At 36.7% G+C, this 18,876-nt stretch overlaps 1 protein-coding gene across 1 annotated transcript in view; it reads right to left on the reverse strand.

The window, feature by feature from the left end:
• TMPRSS11D (transmembrane serine protease 11D) overlaps positions 1–18,876 on the reverse strand; it is a 65,227-nt gene that overhangs the window by 33,920 nt on the left and 12,431 nt on the right. The window contains exons 2-3 of the mRNA XM_069105332.1: positions 11,469–11,590; positions 8,583–8,701 (exon numbers count right to left, since the gene is read on the reverse strand). Of these exons, the coding sequence (XP_068961433.1) occupies positions 8,583–8,701; positions 11,469–11,590 (241 nt within the window). The remainder of the gene's footprint in view (positions 1–8,582; positions 8,702–11,468; positions 11,591–18,876) is intronic.

Consider the following 18,876-nt stretch of genomic DNA (forward strand, 5'->3'; position numbering starts at 1 on the left):
CTTTCTTTCTTTCTTTCTTTCTTTCTTTCTTTCTTTCTTTCTTTCTTTCTTTCTTTCTTTCTTTCTCTTTCTCTCTCTCTTTCTTTCTTTGCTTTTTGGAGGAGGGAAGGCAGGGCAATTGGGGTAAAGTGACTTGCCCAAGGTCACACAGCTAGTAAGTGTTGAGTGTCTGAAGCCTCATTTGAACTTAGATCCTCCTGACTCCAGGGCCAGTGCTCTATTCACTGCACCACCTAGCTGCCCCAGGATATCTTTCTTTTAATCAATCCATCAGCAAATATTTATTAAAAACCAACTGTATGTCAGGCAGTATTTTGGGTGCTGGGGATACAAAGACAAAAAGAGAAACACTAAGAACTATTTGGATTCTCTGCGTCGTGTCTCTCCACTTCAGTACATCCTCCATATTCAAAGTGATTTCTCTTAGGTGCATTTCTGATCATGTCACTTCCCTGCTCAGTCATTGCCTCTAGAATAAACTCTTCTGTTTACCTTTCAGAAACCTTTCATAATCTGGCCCCAAACCATATTTCTATTCTCATTGTACATTATTTTCTTATTTAATGGGGCTTCTTGAAAAAGATTTCTGTTCTTTTACAGCACTGAGGTATATATTTCTAGGGATATAGGAATGAACCAATACAAGGGAAAGATTGAAGATGCATAAGAAGTATTGGGGGAAAGGGGAAAGGACCGAAGCAAGCACAAAGTAGAGAGATCAGCCTTAGCAAGATTGGGAAGAAGAAAGAGATGGAAGGGATATATAGGAAGGAAGAGGTAATAATGCAGAGAAGTTTTGAGGACTGAGAAATGGAGAAATTCCCACTGAATAATCTCAAATAAATAGGAAGGTGGGTAATCGGCACAACCATGTGAAGGTATATGTTTTGAGGAGTATGAGGATACAGCTGGAATTTTGAGGAGAGAGGAAAAGGTTTGGAATGATATGGGCTGCAAGTAAGCAGAGTAGAAGAATTGTTAAGTGAAAGGATAGACCTATTTATGCAACATAAATTCCATGGGATATAAATATTTGATTTCATTATTTTTTTTCTATTACGGCTCAGTAGTCCTGGATCTGGAGCAGAGGAATTATATGGTGGTAGCTACCACTCAACCAGTCTAGAATAGAAGAAATCATGGAGTTGAGAGATGAATGTTGCCATATTTTTCATTCAGTCATAACATACTCATGGTTTGACATAGCTACTTGGAAACATGGGTACTAATAATATCCATTTATTTCTGAAAGGTCACAAATGAGTCCCACTTTTGGCAAGAAACCTTTCCCAGTCCTCCTTAGTCTTAGTGACTTCTCTCTGAGATTACTCCCAATTTATCATGTCTCTATCTCTCCTATCTCTATCCTAGCTGAAATAGGTAATTTTTCAAATATTATGAAGAAGTAAAGGAACACAGCAAATGAGGAAAGCTAGTTGTATCTAGGGATTGGAATAATGGCTAACATTTATAAGTTAGATGGAAAGTGGTGCCTTAAGGTTTGTAAAATACTGCACAAATGTCTCATTTTATTTGGTCACTGGAGACCTTAAAGAAAGAAAAGAGCCAAGTGGCAAGAACAGGTGGTGTGACAGGGGTAAAAACAGTGATAGTGGTTAGGAAATGGAGGCAGGGAATAGAGATCCACTCTTTATAGAAGTTTAGTGAACCATTGGCATTACGGTATTAACTCAGGGAGACAGTCTGGAGAGAGAGAAAGCAAAGCCAGAATAGGAAAATGGGTCACAGTGAGGACAATGAACAGGTTTTGTACGAGTAAAAGAACTGTAAAATGTGGATGGGCAGCATAGCATTGTCAAAGACGGAAATTTCTGAGTTCATGATCTGAAGGGGAAAAAACCTAGACCATTAATGTGACTTAAGGTGTTGTTATTTGATTGAGTGGCTGAATAAAGTGGGAACAGAGATTACTCCAGGTCTGGCACCTCTAAATTGTGTTCCCCTCTCCTAGTCATTATATCTTCAAAACATAGTGAAGAAAGTACTAGAGTACTTTCACATCTTAGTGATGTGAAGTCAGGGAACCTGGGTAAAAATCCTGGCTCTGCTATTTATTATCTGGGAGACCCTGAATGAGTTATTTTATCTTTCAGAGAAACTTTCCTCATAAATAATATGGGGGGGGGGGAGGCTAGACCAGATGATCTCTAAGTTCTCTTCTAGTTCTCAGTCCTGTGATCTCCCTTGAATGTTTCACCTTCTGTGGTTATACCACTCTATTATGCTGCTCCATAGGATCACAGATTCATTTATTTATAGGGCTAGTCTTCCATGTAAATCAAAAGTAATATAAATGTAAATCAAAAGTTTTTACGTGGTGGCCACAATTTAACATTCTGCCCAAACACAAAACTCTCCAAATTAATCCCTTATTGGCTTAGCAAAGATATCTTTTAGCCTTTACTACCTTCTTCTGGTTTCATGTATATCCTTAAATTCTGCTATACACTAATGGGGTAGAAGATGCATGTAACTAAGTATGTATAGGAAAAAAAGAAGAGAGATTAAGTTGCAGGAGGGAGTCAATAGGACAAAGGGTATGGGTGAAGAAGGGAAAGAAAAAGGAGAAATTTAAGAGTGGCAATAATAAGTTTAACTTAATTATTTCTTGACCCAGTATCTTTGGGTGTAAACGAATTTGTGAGCATAGTGGGCATAAGACAACCTCAGTATATTGCAAACGGAGAATTATGCAGGAGAGTCTATGAAAAAGTTGCTCTCAGAGATATGTACAATTGGAAAAAGATGGATGAGTCATTTGGTCAGTTTACAACCTTATATTCCATTGGTATCCATGCAATGTCAAAAGAATAAAAGGAAATTCCCCATATGTTAGTTAGATCTCCACTAGGCAAGTCCATGAAAAGAAAAGATGGCGAGTCCCATAAAATGGGCAGTAAGTTGTGACCTAGAGCATTAGAGTTGCTATCTATACTAATGTGATCACAGATACATGGACAAATTGGAATATATTCATTTTTCAAAAGCTGGTGAAAGTGATGAAGAGAATCGCTATTGAGGATTTGATTCTGTCTAACTGGGAGGACCTAGTTTCTGAAGCAGAAATTATGAGAACTTGGGACAAAGTACCATGAGATTTCAGAGGAGAAAAGGATAATTTGCATTTGGGAGAATGAAGGAAGATCTTGTAGAGCAGGAGACATTTTCCCTGGGTCTTGAAAAGTGGCTAAGATTTCAACAGGTAGAGACAGTGAGTAAGCAATGCATTATAGATGTAGGGAATGGTGCGATTGAAAGCATATAGACAATAAGTTACATGGTCTGTCTAGGGAATGATGAATGACTCAGTTTGACTTTAAATCCTCTAAACAGGTGATAGAGGAGAAGAAAATCAAACACAGTCTGACATGAACACATTTCAGAAGAGCAAATATCAAAGCATTTGAAGAAGCTTTTAGATAACCTAAAATTCTACAAAGGATGTCAACCCAGGAAAGATGAGAAATTTTCAAGAATGAAGATATTGTAATAACTTCAATGATGAAGAAGAGTTCTAGAGGGGTTTCTAAGTACTCTGACATGGTTTCACAGAGAACTCATATACAACTTTGGTTTTTGAAGAGAAATACATAGAAAAGACATAGTGAAGGACTAATACAAAAGTAAGGTAGAGTCCTATTGGAATAGCATCAGGAGCTTTAAAGATAGGAATGAGATGAAGCTAGCAGTAAATACTATGGCAAACAAACAAACAGACAAAAGATTGTACCTTAAAAAAGCAATATTTGGAAAAAATACAAGAAGAACAGTGCTATGGAGCAGATGGCATAAAGATTATGGGTATCAGAGAGAAAGTAAAACTATTCAAATCTAATTTGGCTTTTTTTTCCCTCTACCAAAGAATAATCATTTACAAAGAGTTTTATAGTAAATAATCATTACAAAGAGTATTATATGTTTTATTTCTAAATACCTCATATACTTCCCCTCTCTCCATTCACAGTACCACAATCCTAGTTCAGAACCTCATCATCTTCCACTCAAACTACTGAAATTTTCTCATATTGCTTCTAATCTCACCCCTTTCCAATCCATCCTTCACACAGTTGTCAAAATCATTTTACTTAAGTATAGGACTGACCTACCTTACTCAAAAAATTCACATGACTTTCTAATAATTTTAGCCTCAAATGTAAACTTCTCTGTTTGGAATAAAATATGTGACCCCAATTTGTTCTTCTGACCTAATTATACACTGCTTCCTTACACTACAGTTCAATCAAACTGGCCTTCTTATTCTTTCTCATTCGCGGCATTCCATTTTCCTTTTCTATGCTTTTGCCCTGAGTCTTCCCAATGCCTGCAATATCTGCCTTCCTCACCTGCACCTTTTAAATTACCTAGTTTTCTTTAAGTTATACCTTCTACATTAACGCTTTTTCTGCTCATCTCAATTGTTATCGATCTCTCACTCCTCAAATTAGCTTGTATATACTTATCTATTTATATGTTACACACTGTAACTGAATATAAGCTCCTTGAGGGAAGGGACTATATTTCTAGTGTCTAGCACAGTGCCTTTGAACAAAATGGCTTCATAAATATTTAATAAGTGTTTGGTGAAATGAAATGTTTATTTTCAGAGATGAAAAGGGCTTGTGCTTGGACCAGAATCCTCTCTGAGAAGTACCTGACAAAAATGACCATTCTTGCCTTTCCAGAAAGGTCTCAAGTTGTGGGCAAACCTCTGATTGTATCTCATTCCACTTTTGGATAACTTACAATCCTTAGTTGTTATTTTTTTCTTTATATCAAGTTGATCTTTTCTTTTTTTGCCTTTCTTTACCTTGTTCTTCCATTTCACACCAAATGAAACAAGCCTAATCCCTGTTTCATAAATTCTTCAAATGCATAAACACTGCCACCATATTTATTCATCTACCTTAATCTTCACTTTTCAGACTTATAGTACTATTGTAAAGTTGAGACTCCCACAAAATGGAAAAACACTGACTGATAGAAAATTGGAACCCAAGATCAGTAAGAAGATAATAAAAGAAAGTTTCTTTTCACTTGATAAGTTCAAGTACAGACAAAGCAAATCCCAGGCCACTGGAAGAACTGGATTGTATGATTACTAAGCTATTTTGAGTGATCTTTGAAAAATTGTGGAGGATGGCATTTTTGAAGTTGAAAAGAGCAAATGCCCTGATTTCTTAAAAAGGGAAGAGAATGGAACCTCTATATTATAGGATGATGAATTTGACTTCAGTTCTTTAAGAAATGTTAGAATGGATTATTTGAGGGATGAGTAGGTAACAGATATATAAGGAAGTACTGATCACCGGAAACTATAAGGGATTCATTGAAAACAGATCAAGCCAGATTAACCTAATTTCCTTTATTGTGATGTACACAATGACTTATGGCTGTTGTCCTTTGTTCTCAGAGGACCAAAATCACATCACTATGCTAAAGTAAAGTTTCAATGTGTCCAACTATGGTTGATCAGGCCAACATGGGCCCTGAATGCTCTACTGCAAGTCAAACACAAATAGTCATCGTGAACATTTGGGGTGGAATCTCCAAATTTGCCCATCCTGCACTTCCTTTGAGCTGTTTCATTTCTGTTTTGCTCATAGAGCACAGCATGTTCTCTGATGTGGGCAAGCCATGCTGAGTGGTCCTGTGCCAGTGTCTCCCATGTTTCACAATCAATTCCAAAGTTCTTAAAAGAAACCTTGAGAGTGTCCTCGTACCGCTTCTTCTGCTTGCCCTGTGTGAGTTCTCCATAAAAGTCTGTTTAGCAAGCATATGTTTTCTTTTGAACAATGTGTCCAGTTCATCAGAGTTGTGCTCTCTGAAGCAGTTTGACTGCTTGGCAGTTTAGTTAGAGTAAGGACTTCACTGTCTGGTACCTTTTTCTGCCTGGTGATCTTCAGAATCTTCCTAAGACAATGCAAATGGAAGTGATTCAGTTTCCTAGCATGGCGCTGGTAGACTGTCCAGGTTTCATAGGCCTGTAACAATGAGGTCAGCATAATAGCTCTGTAGGACTTCAGTTTGGTAGTCAGTCTAATACCTCTTCTCTCTCATACTTTCCTTCAGTGTCTCCCAAACACTGAGCTAGCTCTGGCAATGAGTGCATCACATCATTATCAGTGTGTACATCCCTGGAAAGTACACTGCCAAGGTAAGTGAACTTATCCACAGCATTCAGAACTTCTCCATTTGCTATAACTGATGCTTCCACATATGGATGGTGTGGTGGTGGCTGATGGAGCACCTGTGTTTTCTTGGTGTTAATTGTTAGGCTAACAGCACAAGCAACAAAGAATTGATCCATACTTTGTTGCATCTCAGTTTCAGAGGCTGCAGAGTACACAATCATCTGCAAACAGAAAATCACGCACCAACACTCCCTTCACTTTGGTCTTGACTTGTAGCCTTTTCAAATAGAAGAATTTGAAAACTCCCAACAATGCATCAAAATTCATATTACTACAAGATCAGACTACAGGTTTAAAATGAAAGAAATGCTGTTAGATATTATCATGTCAGTCTGTTTTGTTCAATGGTACTTTTTGTACAATGATACAATAGAAAGTTCTGTTGGTTTTGGGAAATGACAGTAGTTTAAAAAACATTAATATTTAATGTAAAAACCCTTAAAGTCTTTCATGACATACTTGTGGATGAGATGGAGAGGTGTGGAGCTATATGATAATACAATTAGGTATATTCAGAACTGATTGAATGGCTACACCTAAAAAGGAATTCATTCATTACAGTAAAAATTACTCTAGCCTATTGTCAACTAATCAATCTCTGGAGAATGGAGGGCCCTGAGAACCTGTCCTTGGCCCTGTGATGTTTAGTGTTTTATCATAGATTTGGATGAAGGCATTTGAGGCATTTTTATTGGATTTGTAGATCTCATAGAGTTGGCAGTGATGCACATTGTATGACAATAAAGATTGAAAAAAACATTGACAGGCTGGAATGCTGGGATGTATCTAACAAGATGAAATTTAATAGCAATAAATTAAAAATCCTACACTTGTATTTTTTTTAAATCATCTTGGAAAGTATGAGATGGAACAGGTAATCTGAAAAAGTTCTGCAGGTTTCATTGAACTGCAACTCAGTATATGTCCAGAGCAGTGACATGGCAGCCAAAAAGCTAATATCCTACGCTATGTAGAAAGACACAATGTCCAGAATTACGAAGGCAATAATATTGCTTTACCCTGATTCGTCAGAGCACATATAGTTCTCAGCACCATGTTTTAGGAAGCGAACAGACAAGTTGAAGATCATCCCAAGGAAGACAACTAAATTGGTGAGTGGCCTGATTGTATAAGGATTAACTGAAGGAACTGGTTAGGTTCAATCTAGAGAAGAGAAGATGGGAGGTGAGGTAGGAGTGATGGACATCTTAAAGTAGTTGAAGAAGCTATAATGTGGAAGAGGGATTATTATGGGATCGCAGATTTCATAGTATCATTGTCTTTTTTTTAGGGCAGCTAGGAAATGCAGTAGATAGAGTGCAGGGCCTGGAGTTAGGAAGACTGAGTTCTAATTTGACTTCAGACACTTACCAGCCATGTGTCCCTGGGAAAATCACACAACTCTATTTGTCTCAGTTTCCTCATCTGCAAGAAGAGCTAGAGAAGGAAATGGCCAACCACTCCAGTATCTTTGCCAAGAAAACCTCAAATGGGATCACAAAGAGTCAGACACAACTGAACAACAATGAAAATCATTCATTTAGTACTTGAAGGGATATTAGAGATCATTGAGTTCAACTCCCTAGTTTTACAAATGAGGAAACTGAGGCCTAGAGAAGTTAAGTGGCTTTCTCAAGACCACAAAAGTCTGAAGTCTTCCTGACCAAAAATGCAATACTCTAGCCACTCTATCATATTGCCTTTTAGATTAAACTTGTTCTACTTGACTCAAGAAAACAACTAAGATCAATGGATGGAAGTTGAAATGAGGCAGATTTTGGCTCAAAGTAAAGAAAAATTTCCTTAAAATTGGTGCTTTCTTGGGGTAGAATGAGATGTCCTCCCCATGGGAGATCTTCAAATGAAGGATGGATGACTAATTGTCAGGCATGTAGGATAGAGGATTTTTGTTCAGGCACAAGTTGGACTAGATGGTGTCTGATTTCCCTTCTACCACTGAGATCCTGTGATTCTGTGCAATGACCCTTCTATCACTTTTTTTGCATGGGACTGAAATTCTCAGAATAATCTGAGCACTGTACTAGTGGGCATTAAATGAAGGCATAGAGAAATGTGCCTTTGACTGTTCCAGGTCCAGAAAAGAATATTCACACAATATGAAAGATGGCTAATTCAAATTAATCAATCAGAAAACTAAAATCATCATTACTTTAGGTACTTTTGTAAAATGAAACATATATTTTATGAATACAGCCAATCAGGGAATTTATTTTGCTTTACTATTCATGTTACAGGGAATTTATTTTTCTTTTCTTTTTCCCTTTTTTCCCCCAGTAGAGTGCTGTTAATTTTTTAAAAGTATTTTCAAGAAAGGAAAGGGAAGAGAGAAAAAGTTAAGTACAAACTTACCAAATTCTCAATAGTTCTACTTAAGGTTCTGTATTCTTGTGAAGTTGGTGAATCTAGCTGTGATGTGTATTCTACATTTGTGATGTGAAGGTTACTTTGATAAAGGTATGGTTTCTGAGCTGTAAAGAGAAAAAATGTTCATTTATTAGTGGTTAGGAACACACATTAATAATGACTATAATAAGTTTAGTATAGTATAGCATTAAAGATAGATGACTTGCCTTGGAGTCAGAAAAATCTCTGTGTAAGGCTCCCCCCAACACATACTGGCAAGTGATTTTCTCAGTGCTGTAGTCTCAAAGACTATAGTTTACAGATGCATCACCAATCTGCATTGCTAGAGGAAGCTTTCACACTATGAGTTCCCTAGACCCATGAAATCATACTCCCAAAAAGGGAGCATCAGAAGGCTATATTGAATGAAGTATAATTTTAAAACTAATGTAAAATTTGCTAAAGTTACTTTTCCTCCAATTTGCCTTAAAAAAGGAAGGAAATAAACATTGTTAAGTGCCTGCTAAGTGCCATGGGCTGTGTTAAGAACTTTATAAATAATACCTCATTTTATCCTCACAACAACCCTGGAAGGTTGGTGCTTCTATGATACCAGTCAAGGGAACTGCAGGAGACAGAGATTAAGTGACTTGCCAAGAGTCATAGAGCAAGTAAATGTTTGAGTCTGGATTTGAACTCAGGTCTCCTTGACTCCGGCTCTAGTCTACCCATTGCTCTATTACTTGTCTTCTACACAGACTGAAATGGGTTAAAAGCCTTTAAGCTAGTTTAGCAAGTCATATCATCTGGCTTCAATATACTTCTAATATCTTTAGGTAGAGAAATTCAAAGTGCTCTGAAAATATCAATTAATTCCAAAGGCAGTGGTTTTATTTTCATCTAACCAAGATACAGTTTTAGAGATGGACCCTGGATGTCATTTAAGCAGTCATTACTTTAAACAAACCAGAACAGAAATCTTTTGATACTGAATAATAGAATCTAAGAGTTGGAAAGGTTATTTAGTCAAATACTTTAGTGACGACTGTTTTCTCTATTAAGCTATTTCCCAAATACCACATTCACAAATATGAAAGGGCCAAAAGCTCTATCTTTCCAGGTTCATTAGAAACATTGTCTTCATCTGTATAACTTATTGAGTCTCTTTTCAGAGAGAATTCAAATTAATTTTTTATTAAATTCTCCAGAATACTGGCATTCACTGATGTGTCTCTATTTCAATATGTGCTTCAAAGAGACTCACATACCCACATTAGAAGTCTGCAGAACAATGAAACATGTGGAGTCTCAGTAAAAGTAGGCGAGGCATTTGTTTAGACCAAAGATGCTGCTCACTAAGCTGGTTTTTTGAGAAAAGCTGACTGTATTATGTTATGCCTTCCTTCAATATTTTCATCATCTTTTAAGTGTGGGTGGTTCCTCCACTGACTCTAATCCCAACTCTTCGATGGTTTGGTAGTTAGTCTTCAAGAATTACTCTGGCTAAATAGTTCATCAACCTGTGCCCAATCTCGTGATAAGCCTCTCCAAATTTAGCTAAACTGGTGTTCCTGCTGGTAGGTAGACTTAAATGTGTCATTGAGCCTATTTGATGACTTTCCAGCTTGGTAGAACCCGCCAGTGCCAGAGCTTGTGCACTACTTGTATTGCCTTCAAGAATTCAAGATCCCTTCTTTGCAATGGTGAGGCATCAGAGGAGGACTTGAGTGAAGTCCTTCCAATTTAACTAAATGATCAAATTACGTTTAGCTGCATTTGAATTACTTGTAAATAACACCATGTAGCTAGATGACACAAAGGATAGAGAGTTGTACTTGAAGCTGGGAAGACCTGAGTTTGAATCTTGCCTCACATCCTTTCTAAGTTATGTGACCCTAAGCAAGTCATTTACCTTCACTTAGCCTCAGTTTCCTAATTTGTAAAGTGGGGATGATAGCACATCCTCAGACAGGGTTGTTGTGAAGATCAAATGAGACTAAATACACAAAGAAGTTTGCAAAGCTTAAAGTGCTATATAAAAACTAGCTCCTATTATTATAATTATTGATCAGGATTAGATTCATAGGTTTTGGGTCCAGAAAAGATATTATTAGTAATCTAGTCTATAGGATCATAATAAAGGATTCTCAGAGTCCAGTACTCACAGTACATTTTTTCTAATTAGTTAATATCCAATGAATTAGTGTCCAAACTCCAGGTTGACTATTTGAGAATCTAATGCTAATATATAAAAAAGCCTGAAATAAAAGCAAAATATAATCTCACCCGATAATATATCAATAACAATAATAATTTATTTTAATCTGAAACCAAATATATATTTTCCTGACACTCTGAAATTCACCCTTGGACCAGTTAAACTAAGAGTTGAAAGCACTGAGCTCAAGTAAAAAGAAAGAGGGAAAATTTTAATCTTAGAAAAGCAGCATAATAAAAAAGTTCCTTTCCTTCAGTATGGGAATGCAAATCCAAAATAAGGGTTAGTACATTGCAAAATCTGCAAGAATCAAGAGAGAGAAAATGGTATCAGTGGGGAAATGTAGACATGGGCAAATGTTACAAATAAAATTTGTAATGTCTTGGGGTGGCTAGGTGGCACAGTGAGTAAAACACTGGCCCTGGAGTCAGGAGGACCCAAGTTTGGTTCCAGCCTCAGACACTTAACACCCACACAAAAAAACTAGCTGTGTAACCTTGGGCAAGTTACTTAACCCCAATTACCCTCCAAAAGGCAAAAAAAAGAAATTTTGTAATGTCTTCTCTTTTTACTATACATTGTATAGTTTATTTGGAAATTCCTACCTTTTTTTTTTTTATCTGAAGGGCTACTTTTACAAACTTGACTAAAGAACAAAATCAGCTCATACTCACCAAATGCTAAAAAGTGGATAAGGAGACCAATGGTTACTCCCAAGATCACCACTCCAGCCACCACAAAAATGCCAACTACAAATGGATTTAGTGATCTGGTGGCTGATGCCACCCGTCCTGGCCTTAAATTGGAAAGAAAAGAAAAGGTTACTTTTACTACCCAGAAAAGCAGACATTACTGTTATTATTGATACCCTTTTTCCTATGACAAAGTAGTCTTCTGGTTTATATGGTTTGATCTTGTAGGAGATGAAAAGAGTCACTATTATTATTCTTTCATGGAATCTCAGCAGGGAACAGAGAAGTAATTTTTTTACCTTCATTCATCTGATCTAACCCATACTCAAGCACAAATCTTTGCACCATTCCCAGTAAATCATCATCCATTTCTCACTTGAACACCTCAAATGAGGAATAATATATTATTTCCCAGAGCAGATCGTTCCACTTTTGTAAAATTCTAATTGTTGGTTATTTTAATTAGCCTTGATATCTCCAGTGTCAATCCAGAGCCATTTACATAGCAGGCCCTTCAGAAGTGTTTGTTGAATTTAATGGAATTGAAAGGTTAGTACACAAGTTTGAATGGTTGTCATTACCATCCTGTCTACTCCCCAGTACTGTCTCTATAGGAGATGTTCTTGTATGCACAATGAAAGAGGAAAGAAGGGGCCTTGGAAAGGTAAAAGGAAGGTATATCAACTATGTTCTGCAGTTCTCCTTAGCACGTGGGTGCTCAAAGATTAATGGGAATATTCAGGTTTCCTTTGAATTTTGAAATAGCTATTGAAATCCCTTGACCCATGATCTTCCAGCTGGGATCACTTCACCTTCATCTGTCCTCTTATCTCTGTCCCCAGCCTTTCAGAACAGCTTTGTTTCTAGACAGAAATGATATCAGAGCTCTACATGTAAAATAACTTAGCATCGAATAACATTTGCTGCTAGTCTTGCTCTGATCTTGTACTAATTTTAGTAACTAGCTCCTGTCTAGTTTGTGAATAAGTTTTTCACAGTACTGAAATCTCATATCTTATTCCTTGTACTAAGTTTTTTCCTTGATAGGGTAAAAAAATTTTTTTTAACAGAATAGGTTTAGGGAGTTCTCAATGAGGGAAAAATACTCTTTCAAGGCAGATTAATACTTCCTCAGCAAGTTATTGTCTCATGTGACATTTTAAAAAGTTTGAGAGACATAGTTCCTGGGTAATTTCATAATTTTAGCAGGTTATTAATAAAAGGATGATCATTTGGCCATCTCTTACACAAAAGACATCTTATACTAGGATATATATGCTATCAACTGCTGTATACCCTGATTCTATTTTCCTATTTGCATCTCTGTTTATCTGCTGCTATCCCACTTCTGTGATCCTCTATCCATTTGTCTAGGATCATGTCATATACAACTAGGACTTTTCAGGATGCACCGCTGTGGTCTGGCAGTGTCACCTTTCACATATTCAAATCACCATGAAATTGAATGAATATTTTTGTTGACTAAAATGCTATGCGTAAGACCACATTAGTCTTCTTGCTTAGTATATACTTTTTTAATGTACACACACTCATATGTTGTTTTCCACTTTGGATCTTGAAGGGTTAGAATAAGAATAAGATTTACTGAAAACTTTTGCATCTCTAGTATCTCTTGGATTATAAATGAATCGGTAAGTTACCCAATTCTCCTATCAGGAGTTGGTTTTTAGGATGAAATAAATTATCTTTTACTGTATTATACCTCCTTTACTGATTAAAATTAGTCAATTTCAATTTTGCTTGGAATGTTCATATTTCTAGAGATTATGAGCTTTTTCATTTAATTCCTTATTATTTCATTTTGTTCCCTGATTGACATTTGCAAAAGAGGACTTATTTTCTCTCTAACTAGGAAGGAGGTATTTATAATAATGATATTTTAATTTGTTGCAGCCAAGTTTATGCTTACAAATTATAGGTAAATAAAATCTGTAGCAAAACTAAATCATTTTAGACATTGGCTTCCACTTCCTTATCTACAAACCTTTTAACAGAGTTTGAAAGTAGCTAAATTTACATGTTTAAATTTTGTTTCCTTTTCACTATCCTGTTCACTTTCTGATAGAATTGCCCAAAGCACCAGTCTCTATGCAGCTCACACTCAAGGATCTATATATCAATCTTGACTATCTCTGCTGACCTCCAGGATCATACTTTAATTGCTTATTGGACATTTCCCACCAGATGCCCTGTAGGCATCTCAACCACAGCCTGTCCAAAAGTGGATTCATTACTTTCTTCCCAAATCCATTCCTTTTGTGAATTTATTTTTTTTAGATAGTGTCACCAACCCTTCAGTCACCAAGGACCACAACCTTGAAATCACCCTCAAAAATTCATTTTTCCTCACTCTTTGTATCTAACTATATGGCACATCTTACTGATTCCATTTACACAAAATCTCTTGTATCCTTCTTTACTGCATTCACACAACTATCACCCAAGTTTTAATCCTCATCACCTCTCACCTGAACTATAAAAATAACTTACTAATTGGTGTCTCTCCCCTGTTTCTCTTTCCATACATGCATCCTTCATACAGCTGCTGAAGTTATTTTTCTATAGCACAGGTTTGATCATGATCAATAAACACCTGTTATTTCCTGTTACCTCTAGGGTCAAATGTTCTCTGTTAGCACTTATAGACATTATACATTAATTTTTCCACATACTCTTTGGTCTAGTGGCAAAATTGACTTTATTGCTGTTCCTCTTAAATGATATCTAGTCTCTTTGTCTTTTATAAACTGCCTCTAATGCTTGGAATGTGGTCTCTCCTCATCTCCGTCTCTTAGTATCCCTTATTTCCTTCAAAGCTCAACTTAAAAATTATCCTGTATATGAAGTCTTCCTAACTCCCCACGTTGCTGATTTTCCTGATACCACAAATTTGCTCCAATTTTTTCCTCACCTTACAATTTCATTAATATAGTGAAATATAAAAGTAAATAAATAAACAGTGCCCTCCACCAAGATCAGTATTTGTACACTTTACAGTCATAGAGAATTGCCCTCCTCTAATCACCTTTTATTTACGTTGCATTTGTGTCATATATTTTAATATACTTACAAGAGTATATTTGTATTTATTATTTCCTCTGATAGAACAGAGACTTCTTGAGAGCAGGGACTCTTTAATTTTTGTCTTGATATCCCTGGCACAGTGCTTGCCACATAGTATGCACTTAATGAATGCTTGCTGATTGAATGAGGTAACAATAATAACACATTAGGTATATGAAAAAAATGCTCTAAATCATCATTGACTAGAAGAATGCAAATTAAAACAACTCTGAGGTACCATCTCACAGCTATCAGATTGGCTAATATTATAGAAAAGGAAAATGATTGATGTTAGAGGGGAAGTGGGAAAACTGGGTGACTAATACACTGTAAGCAGAGTTGTGACCTGGTCCAACCATTCTGGAGAACCATTTGGAATTATGCCCAAAAGACTACAAAATTGTGCATATATCCTTTGACCCAACAATACCACTACTAGTTTTGTATCCCAAAGGGATAAAAAAGAAAAGAAAAGATAAGGACTTATGTGTACAAAGAAGTTTATAGTAGTTCTTTTTTGTGGTGGCAAATTGGGGAATGGCTGAACAAGTTATGGCATATGAATGTGATGGGATGCTATTGTGCTATAAGAAATGATGAGCAGGGGCGGCTAGGTGGTACAGTGAATAGAGCACTGGTCCTGGAGTCAGGAGGACCTGAGTTCAAATCCAGACTCAGACACTTAACACAAAAACTAGTTGTGTGACTTTGGGCAAGTCACTTAACCCCAAATGCCCTCAAAAAAAGAAAAGGAAAAAAAAGATAAGAAATGATGAGCAGGATACTTTCAGCAAAACCTGGGAAGATTTATATGAACTAATGTAAAATGAAGTGAGCAGAACCAGGAGAAGAATGTATATAGTAACAACAATATCATATGATGATCAACTGTGAATGATTTAGCTATTCTCAGCAACCCAATGATCCAAGACGATTCTAAAGGATTTATTACAAAAAGTGCTATCCACCTCCAGGGAAAGAATGGATAGAATCTGAATGCAGATCAAAGCAATTTTTTTTTACTTTATTTTTCTGGGGTTTTTTTTGGTCAGTGTCTTCACAATATGACTATTATGGAAATATATTTTGTATGATCCATATCAAATAGTTTGCTCTCTCAATGAGGGGGGAGGTAACTGAGTAAGGGAGTGAATTTGGAACTCAAAATAAAAAAAAAATTAATATTAAAATTGTTTTTACATATAATTGGAAAAAATAAAATGAAATAAAAATAACACATTTTAATGGTGCTTTAAGATTTATTCAGGGATTTCCAAATAGGTGGATAATGAAAGATTTTGTCTACTTGGTTTTTTTTTTTGTTCAAACTTGTAATTTCCATGACATAGGGATCTTGTGCTAAAGAAATTCTCCATGAGGCAGCTAGGTGGCACAGTGAATAGAGCACTGGCCCTGGAGTCAGGAGGACCTAAGTTCAAATCTGGTCTCAGACACTTAACACTTACTAGCTGTGTGACCTTGGGCAAGTCACTTAACCCCAATTGCCCTGCCTTCTCCCCTCCGAAAAGCAAAAAAAAAAAAAAATTAAAAAAAGAAGAAATTCTCCACCAATACAAATCAGCAACTATCCAGTAATGTATAGCTTTTGAGAGTTACCTGATGTTAAGGAAGACCCAAGATAGCAGAGTAAAAGCAGGGATTTACCAGAGCTCTCTCACAAACCCCTCTAAATATCTATAAAAATTACTCTAAACAAATTCTAGAGTAGCAGAAGCCACAAAAAGACAGAGTGAAATGACTTTCCAGTCCAAGACAACCTGGAAAGGTCGACAGAAAAGGTCTGTTGCACCAGGCTGAGAGAGGGGTGCAATTCAGTGCAGAGTGAGCCAGCACAGACCAGGTCCCAGAAAACCCAGAGCAGGCCCCAGGGGACTGAATCACTGACAGCTATGGGGATTTTCAGACTTTGCAACCCACAAATGCCAAAGACAACTTAGAAGATCAGTAAGAATGGGCTGTCAGACCTGGGTGAGAGAGGAGTGCTATCCAGCCCTGGCCCCAACACAGCCCCAGCCCCCAGAAAACCAGAAGCGGGTCTTAGGAGTGATTGAATTATCAGTGGTGACAGCAGCATCAGTGGCAGTGGCTGTTTCTGGAGCTCTCAGCCCACAGACAGTAAGGGGATCAAACAACTGGTCAGGAAATTATGAGGATCTCTTTGCTATCACTGAGGTAGGACTCTTGCTTTGCTCATACTTGGATATGGGTTACAGTCCTCAATAGCAATCCTTGGGCAAGATCTCTATGCCATGGAAATAACAGTATAATAGAGCTTGTGGCAGCAGTGGAGGCTGCGGAGGGGTTCAATCACAGTCCCAGGACTTAAAAGAGTGCTTGTGATCACTCATAAACCAGAGCACAGGCCAGGAGAGGAGTAAACACCTCTTCTTAAATCATACCACCTTGGAAGAACTGAAAACTTATAGGTCCCTAGAAATATTTCTGAAAACAACTACACAAAACCCCTGAAACTTGGAACAATACACCCTCCACATTGAAAGCAGATCTCTACCCTAACAAAGAGTTAAAAAGTCAAGTAATAGGCTGGGAAAATGAGCAAATAATGGAAAAAACTCAGACTATAGAATCTTACTTTGGCAACAATCAAAACAAACACTCAGAAGAAGACAACAAAGTCAAAGCTCCTACAGCTAAAGTCTCCAAGAAAAATATAAATTGGTCTCAGGCCACAGAAGAACTCAAAAACAATTTTGAAAATCAAGTAAGAAGGGTGGCTAGGTGGTGCAGTGAATAGAGCACCGGCCCTGGAGTCAGGAGGACCTGAGTTCAAATCCAGCCTCAGACACTTAACATAAAAACTAGCCATGTGATGCTGGGCAAGTTACTTAACCCCAATTGCCCTCCAAAGAAAGAAAAGAAAATCAAGTAAGAGAAGTAGAGGAAAAGTTGGGAAGAGAAATGAGAGTGATGCAAGAGAAGCATGAAAAATGAGTCAACAGCTTGATAAAGGAGACCCCAAAAAATGATGAAGAAAATAACACCCTAAAAAAATAGACTAGACTAATTGGCAAAAGAGGACCAAAAAGCCAATGAGGAGAAGAATGCCTTAAAAAGCAGAATTGACCAAATGAAAGAGGAGGTCCAAAAGATCACTGAAGACAATAATTCCTTAAAAATTAGAACAAATGGAAGCTAATGACTTTATGAGAAATCAAGCAATTATAAAACAAAACCAAAAGAACAAAAAAAAATAGAACACAATGTGAAATATCTCTTTGGAAAAACAACTGACCTAGAAAATAGATCCAAGAGAGATAATTTTAAAATTATTGGTCTACCTGAAAGCCACGATCAAAAAAAAAAATCCTAGACATCATCTTTGAAGAAATTGTCAAGGAAAACTGCCCTGATATTCTAGAACCAGAGGGTAAAATAGAAATTGAAAGAATCCATCGATCACCTCCTGAAAGAGATCTCAAAATGAAAACTGCCAGTAACATTATAGCCAAATTCCAGAGTACCTAGATTAAGGAAAAAATATTGCAAGTAGCCAGAAATAAACAATTCAAGTATTGTGGAACCACAATCAAGATAACACAAGACTTAACAGTTTCTACAAGATCAAAGGACTTGGAATGTGATATTCTGGAGGTTGAAAGGAAGTTACCTGGGGTTAAATGGTCTCCTAGTGGTTGCAAAGCCAGTATGTGTGAGAGACAAAACTTGAACTCAGAAATGTTTTCCTGATTCTGAAGCTTACTTTTTATCTCCTACATCATATTGTCTCACAAATGCAAGGGTTATTCTTTTTTTTTTAATGGATGAGGAAATTGAAGCACAAAGAATTAAACTAGTGATAAAAGCCTAGATTCATATCCATATTTCCTGATTTTAAGTCTAGTACTCTTTGTTCTACAGTAGAACAAGAATATAGATCCTATACAAAGTAAGTAATCAGCCTTTGAATAATTGATAGTGAATTGTGTTTTCAAAGTTATACTTTAGCAGTTGCAAGTAAAGACATTCAATGTTAAGAGTAAGAGTAATGAAAACCTGGCTTAAGTTGGAGACTTAGAAAAATTTTGAGTCAGCATATTTTGTACCTTGGATGATCCTCCTATGGGAATCTCTTTAGAAATAACTTTGCTTCCAATTTCTTTTAAACTCAAAGCTCCATGAAGTGCATGACTCAGTAAACAGAGGGTAGGGTAGCTAAATCACCTTAATCTCACAATTACATAAGCATGTGTGACTCTGATCTAAAATATTAGCATTCTCTTGATAACATTGATGTATATTTTTATATGTAATTTACATTTTGTAT

This window comes from Petaurus breviceps, unplaced genomic scaffold (assembly GCF_028583685.1).
Source record: "Petaurus breviceps papuanus isolate PSGF00001 unplaced genomic scaffold, PetGlider_PUasm1.0 76, whole genome shotgun sequence".
In the NCBI taxonomy this organism is placed as follows: domain Eukaryota; kingdom Metazoa; phylum Chordata; class Mammalia; order Diprotodontia; family Petauridae; genus Petaurus; species Petaurus breviceps.